This window comes from Corapipo altera, unplaced genomic scaffold, assembly GCF_003945725.1.
Source record: "Corapipo altera isolate COAL_440 unplaced genomic scaffold, ASM394572v1 RXGC01000072.1, whole genome shotgun sequence".
NCBI lineage: Eukaryota > Metazoa > Chordata > Aves > Passeriformes > Pipridae > Corapipo > Corapipo altera.
The window spans coordinates 842972-849921 of NW_020884943.1; the positions used below are offsets into that span (position 1 = coordinate 842972).

Below are 6950 nucleotides of genomic sequence, written 5' to 3' on the forward strand. Positions count from 1 at the left end.
GGGATCGGGATCGGGAACGGGGTCGAGATCGGGATCGGGATCGGCACCGGGATCGGCACCGGGATCGGCACCGGGGTGAGGCGGGCGGGGCCCGCCGGGCGGTCGCGGGGCTCCCCCCGGGGCCTCCCCGGTGCCGGGAGCGGCCGGTCCAGCGCCGGCCCAGGGCGGGCTGAGGGGAGCGGGGCGGGAGCTGAGGGGCCGTGAGGGGATGGAACAAAGGGCCGGGACCGGCTCGTTCGGGGGGGACACGGCGGGGACACCGGGGAGCCACAGACCGCGGGCTGGCACCGGGCAGGGGCTGCTGGCTCCGGGGGCAGCGGGAATCGTGGAGTCCCGGAAGGGTCGGGTGGGAAGGGACCTTAAAGATCATCCAGTGCCACCCCCGGCCGTGGGCAGGGACACCTTCCACCAGCCCAGGTTGCTCCAAGCCCCGTCCAGCCTGGCCTTGGACACTTCCAGGGATGGGGCAGCCACAGCTTCTCTGGGCAACCTGTGCCAGGGCCTCCCCACCCTCACAGCCAGGAATTCCTTCCCATCATCCAGTGTGAATTTCCCCTCTGCCGGTTGGAATTCATCCCCCCCGCTGTCCTGTCACTACAATATCCAAACTCTGTGCTGTATCCAAAATGTGCGAGTTCCCTTATTTCCTTCAGTTTCCCGTGGCAGTTCGTGCCTCCCATCCTGCTCAGCATTCCCGAGGGTGGGACGGATCCTCTGCAGGGTCTGGAGCCCCTTCCACCCCTTCCCAAGGTGTTGGTGGCTGCCCCGAGGGTGGCTCCGGGGCACAGCCCAGCCACGACAGCTGGTGCCAGTTTGGAGGGCTTTTCCAGCCTGAATAATTCCATGATTCTGACTCGTGTGACCTCACGAGCTCTTCCTGAAACGGGATCCTGAGATGTTTGGTCCCTTCCAGGGGGTCCTGGCCCCTCGCTGCCATGGCCATGCAGATGCAGCTGGAGGCCAACGCGGACACGTCGGCAGAGGAGGAGAGCTTTGGGCCACAGCTCATATCCAGGCTGGAGGTAGGAGAGCACTTGCCTCTGGAGTAAGTTTTCCAGAGATCTGCTGGTCTTTTTCGTAGAATCCCAGACTGGTTTGGGTTGGGAGGGACTTTAAAGCCCCTCCAGTACCACCCCTCTGCCATGGGCAGGGACACCTTCCACTATCCCAGGTTGCTCCAAGCCCCGTCCAACCTGGCCTTGGACACTTCCAGAGATGGGGCAGCCACAACTTCTCTGGGCAACCTGTGCCAGGGCCTCCCCACCCTCACAGGGAAGAATTCCTTCCCAATATCCATCTCATCTAAACCTTTTTTTTTATAAGCAAGGTGTATCTGAAAACTCTTGCTAAATTCTTACTTGTGTTCTGTCAAAAAAAAAAACCCAAAATAATCAAAATTTGTCCCTTTTTCCCCCTCCCTCCCAGCAATGTGGTATAAATGCCAACGATGTGAAGAAGCTGGAAGAGGCTGGATTTCACACCGTGGAGGCCGTGGCTTATGCACCAAAGAAGGAGCTGCTGAACATCAAAGGCATCAGCGAAGCCAAAGCTGACAAAATCCTGGTAAGGATGTTATGGAACATTGACCCAAGGTGTTCCACAAGCTTCTTTCTGCTGGCTTGAAGAGTTCTGGTGGATTTGGAAGGTCTTCAAAGGGCAGTAAAGGTGGTTAGAGTTGTGATATGACTTCTGATGAGAAGGGACAAAACCCACCAGGACAGAACTGAACTGGGAGGATGGGGGGCAAGGGGAAGATATTTCCATAAAACACACAAAATGAATGTTGGAGCTTTTTCCTGGAGCAGAGTTTCAGTTCTGTTTAGAGAAACCAACTAGTGCCCAGTCTGTGAAATAAAATGTGTGTGGAATGATACAGGTGCTTCTCCACAAAGCAGGAAATATTAATTACTGGGGGTTAATGAGCAGGGTGAGCTCTCCTGGCACTGCTGTGTTTGGTTTTCCCTCAGGCTGAGGCAGCCAAGCTGGTTCCCATGGGTTTCACCACGGCCACAGAATTCCACCAGCGGAGGTCGGAGATCATCCAGATCACCACTGGCTCCAAGGAACTGGACAAACTGCTTCAGGGTAATCACTTTATTGCTGTCTACTGCTTAACCTCCATTATTGGGGTGGGCTTTTTACTATGAACATGATCCTTGCACAAAATCACACAGAACAAGCTGTGGCTAAGTGAAAAATCTCCTCAAGTACTGCTCTTGTATAATTGATTTCATTTTAGAAGCTGCAGAAATAGTTTTTTAAGCCTTTTAGTCACAATGCAAGATCCAGAGCTGTCCATTTTGGGATGTTTCTGGCTTATTCTGAATAGTCTGTGACGTATTTCAAGAAAGCAAAACTGGGTATCACCATCTCACCATTCATCTGGTAATCTAAAAATAAACTAAATAATTTGAACTCTGCAGCATCTTCAAAAACACACCTCAGCTTTTTATCTGTAACATGAACAAACCTCAGGATGGCAATGAGTTTTCCCAATTCATTTTGAAACTTTTGGCCAGATTAAGTGTTTGACTGAGTCTCTGTAATTGCAATGTTTTTGCACGTGGTTTTTGTTTGTAATTTTTATTGTTATTTATTATTATTCTTCTCTTCCCTTCAGGAGGAATAGAAACAGGGTCCATAACAGAGTTATTCGGGGAGTTCCGTACTGGGAAGACGCAGCTGTGTCACACACTGGCAGTCACCTGTCAGGTGAGTGGGTCACCTCATTACAGTCCAATGTACAGACACCACAGCATTTGGGAATTTGCTAATCTGGGCACTTTTCTTGGCTTTCTAAGTGTTTATTGCTTTCCAGAGGTTGCTGTTTGTTACGACCTGGTCCAGAAGCTCCAAGCTCGTGTACTCTTTAATTTCAGACTTCAAGAGATTTTAGTATTCCATAAAATATTAGGGGCTTGGACTTAAATTGGTAATTTAGTTGACTCCCTAAATTTACCAGCTCAAAGTTGAGCACCTGCCCTCTTATGTGGAATCATGGAATCCTGGAATGGTTTGGGTTGGAAGGGACCTTAAAGCCCATCCACTTCCATGGGCAGGGACACCTTCCACTAGCCCAGGTTGCTCCAAGCCCCGTCCAACCTGGCCTTGGACACTTCCAGGGATGAGGCAGCCACAGCTTCTCTGGGCAACCTGTGCCAGGGCCTCCCCACCCTCACAGGGAAGAATTCCTTCCCAATATCCAATCTATCCCTCTCCCTTGTCCTGGCACTCCAGGGTACCACAAGGAAGGTGTCGGAGATCAGAACCAGTAATCTTTCCTTTTATTTTTCCCAGCTAAGCGGGACTTTAATCACAGTAACTTGGGATGTTACCTATGATGTTATGTATGATATCAGTGAGGGCATAAGGCCACCTCTGATGTACTTATGGACACTTCATTCCATGTTCCTTCATTCCCTTCTCCTTTAGCTCCCCATTGACCGCGGTGGTGGAGAGGGAAAAGCCATGTACATCGACACAGAGGGCACCTTCCGTCCGGAGCGGCTCCTGGCTGTGGCTGAAAGGTCTGTGAGGGGAAGAAAGGAATATGTCTCCTCACAGCTTAGCTGGAAGACATTTTACACGGGTCCTGGAGGTTGACTTGACAGATGTTCACTCTGGAAACCTCTGGTGTTGCTGTTCCTCTCCCATCTCTGCCGCTCTCTCCCCGCAGCGCTTGTGTCATTGTCCCTCAGCAGGAAGTGATTTCCCTCATGCTACTGGAAGGGCTTGTGAGCTTCCCAAGCAGCTGGGGACAGTACCAGATCCTATCAGCTCTCTTGGAAAGGAATTTGGTCTAATCCTGCTGGCTTTTCCTGCAAAAATGAGTGCTCCCACCGATGGATGACACTGATAACACTTGATACAGATGAGAAAGGGAAATGATGTTTGCAGCAGTCATAGGTGTGTCTGTGCTGGCTGTATACAGAGAGTACTTGGAATCATGGAATTGTTCAGGTTGGAAAAGCCCTCTATGATCCAACCACTCCCCAGCCCTACCAAGGCCACCACTAACCCATGTCTCCAAGTGCCACATCCACAGGGCTTTAAATCTCTCCAGTGGTGGGGACTCCTCCACTGCCCCAGGCAGCCTGTGCCAGGGCTGGACAGCCCTTCCATTAATAAATGTCCCAGTATCCAACCTGAACCTCCCCTGGTATCACTTGAAACTGTTTCCTCTCATCCATTTAAAATGATTCCAATTATTCTGTTCTCTTTTCATCCCCACATGTTGCATTTTTTCCCTCTGTTTTTCTCTCTCCCAGGAACGTGAGTTTTTATTCCAGCCTTTAGGCGAAGCTGCAGGGTAGCTCCTATGGAGGAAGTTGTCACTTAGAGGTTTCTATCTTTTACTTCCCCTGGTGTTTCCCCAGGTATGGCCTGTCTGGCAGCGACGTGCTGGACAACGTGGCCTATGCCCGGGGCTTCAACACCGACCACCAGACCCAGCTGCTGTATCAGGCCTCGGCCATGATGGCTGAGTCACGGTAAGAACTCTGATGTCGTGGATCCTGTTCCCAAACTGGGTTATCCTTAGGCTTATCCAGGTGCAGTCAGTGATCAGCAACACCTCTGGCTGCTGGAATTCGGGGTGACAGCGACTGGCTCGGCCCGATGTCACTGTACAAACACAGTAAATTGTCCCTCGCTACCAGCCTGAGAAACAACTTTAAAGCTCGGTTTATAACTGTTTTTAGAAATAACAGTGATTATTTCCAAGCTCTCAGAAAACCTGGGACTGGAAGTAAGATTTACACTGCGTTAGAGGGAAGGTGATGGTGGAACAGGGTGTGTAGGAACCTGTCCACAGGTACCTGTGCTGTCCAAATAGGACGTTCGTATCACCACAGCGAACCTAATTTTTTAACCACGCAGGAGTTTCTTTCAGTTTGCTGGGTTTTCTTGTGTGGGGAGGAGCTGCCACCCCACCTGGAGCAGCATCCCAGCTCTCCAGGCACTGGCACGCTCCCGTGGAGGCATTGGCCATGCCCGGCAGTGCTGCTGACCCCGAGTGCCTTTGCCAGGTACGCGCTGCTGATCGTGGACAGCGCCACGGCCCTGTACCGCACGGATTACTCGGGAAGGGGGGAGCTCTCCGCCAGGCAGATGCACCTGGCCAGGTTCCTGCGGATGCTGCTGCGCCTGGCAGATGAGGTAACACAGCGCTGCTTCATTCCCCGGATAAAACTCCTCGCTTTCCTCATGAATCCCAGCGGTTTGGCACAAAGGGCTTTGTCGCTCAGTCTCCGCTTCCCTTGGTTTGGAGGGGCTCGATGCCCCGGTTATGGACACCAGGGGTGCACCTGGCTCTGTTTCCCCCCTTTCTGTGGGGGAATAGCTGGGTTCTGGTTGTTTGCCCCTGCAGTTCGGCGTGGCCGTCGTCATCACCAACCAGGTGGTGGCACAGGTGGACGGAGCCGCCATGTTCGCTGCGGATCCCAAAAAACCCATCGGAGGGAATATCATCGCTCATGCTTCCACCACCAGGTGAGAGGAGAGATGGTCGCCTCCCAGGAGCCTGATTCGGGGTTCATGGAATTGGCTAAGTAGTTTTTAATTCTGGGGTTTATGTAATCTGTCTGTGGCAGCTCCAGCCTGTGCTTCGATTTAGTGCCACTCTGAGCCCTCAGGGAAATGAACTTTTTGGGAATGTTCCTACGGCTCTCCATAGTGCTTTATGGATTATGATGATTTTCTGGAAGTAGGCTGTGCACCCTGACCTGTTTCCTTCCCTCTCCCTGTCAGACTGTACCTGCGGAAAGGCCGGGGAGAGACCAGGATCTGTAAAATCTACGACTCTCCGTGTCTTCCCGAGGCTGAGGCCATGTTTGCTATCAATGCCGACGGAGTGGGAGATGCTAAAGACTGAAGAGTGCTTTTTTCCCCGTGAGTCCCAAGACTGTGTCCATAAGGGGCTCCTTTCTGTGTGGCACCTTACAGATACTCCCCAAAGCAGCTGGCAGAGGAACCTGTTGTGTGTCAGGGTGTGTCCATCAGGACACCCGGAAGGGTTGGGAAGAGATCTCCCGCTGGGCTGTAGTCACAGATCGGATCCATGTGGTGCCTTGTGAACATTCCCAGAGGACCACACCCTTTGTGTTTTCCTGGGTTCCACCACACACGTGGGGCAGCAAAATCCGTGTGGCCCCAGTTCTGAACTTGGTGAATTTGAACTAAAGTTGGTGGGTTTCTCCAATAAGAAAAGTGGTGATTTATAAAACCAAGCAGAGTGGTGTTCCACACTAGGGATTTGGGATTGCTGATGATCCCAGTCCACAATCTTTCTGTTCATTTTCTTTTGGATGCTGCAGCCTGCTGGGCTGGGGGAATGTTCATTTACATTTCAGTTTAATTTTCTGTATTTCATTAATTCTCCGTGGAAATGTGCTTTTAATAAAAAGGACCATGAGGATATTGATGACATCACAGGTTCCTAGGATTCAGGCAGGTATTCATGCAGACCAAGGATTTTTTTGGATGGAAGCAGCTGTACCAATCTCCAAGGAATCTCAGTCTGGGTTTTTCTTTTCTCCTGATTCTCCTTGGTTTGGAGGTGCAGTGCAGCCGTGCCCTATATATCTCTTTTAAGAGTTTTTGGGGCTAAAAAAGTTCTTTTGTATTCTGCGATAGGTATATATATCTTGATTAAAGAGAATAATATAATATTGATTTGGTTTTAATTTGTTCGTTTGAGTTGGTTAATTAAAGCAAATCATTGATAAGGGAGTGTGCTTCCTTGCAACTTTCATCTGGGAAAACCTGGGATAACTTAGAGGGGACAGAGGTGACATTTTTAGCTGTAAACCCTCCCGGCACGGTTTTTACAGCCCGCGGCCCGCGCAGTCCCGCCCCCCGCGCCAGCCCAGCCAATCCCGGCCCCAGGCAGCGCCCGGCCCCGCCCTGCCCGCCCCCAAGAACGCCGCTGGCCCTGCAGGGCCCCGCTCCCG

At 51.6% G+C, this 6950-nt stretch overlaps 1 protein-coding gene across 2 annotated transcripts; it reads left to right on the top strand.

Annotated features, from left to right (window-relative positions):
• Window positions 1–23: 23 nt before the first annotated feature.
• RAD51 (RAD51 recombinase) lies at window positions 24–6672 on the top strand. Of its 2 annotated transcripts, none has more exons than XM_027662147.1 (10): window positions 24–51; window positions 914–1022; window positions 1426–1563; window positions 1968–2085; window positions 2621–2712; window positions 3433–3527; window positions 4377–4490; window positions 5028–5157; window positions 5369–5490; window positions 5749–6672. In XM_027662147.1, exons 2-10 carry the CDS (start codon window positions 936–938, stop codon window positions 5870–5872), a joined length of 1020 nt encoding a protein of 339 aa, XP_027517948.1. In that variant the 5' UTR covers window positions 24–51; window positions 914–935; the 3' UTR covers window positions 5873–6672. The 2 variants fall into 2 exon arrangements, with proteins under 2 accessions (XP_027517948.1, XP_027517947.1); XM_027662146.1 differs by having other exon boundaries at window positions 27–75.
• The last annotated feature ends 278 nt before the right edge of the window (window positions 6673–6950 follow it).

What these genes read in the sequence shown, in the direction of transcription:
- RAD51 (XM_027662147.1), top strand. Translation starts at nt 936, where the DNA reads ATGGCCATGCAGATGCAGCTGGAGGCCAACGCGGACACGTCGGCAGAG. An exon ending in AGCTCATATCCAGGCTGGAG is followed by an intron (nt 1,023 to 1,425) that starts GTAGGAGAGCAC and finishes CCTCCCTCCCAG; the next exon opens with CAATGTGGTATAAATGCCAA. An exon ending in ACTGGACAAACTGCTTCAGG is followed by an intron (nt 2,086 to 2,620) that starts GTAATCACTTTA and finishes TCTTCCCTTCAG; the next exon opens with GAGGAATAGAAACAGGGTCC.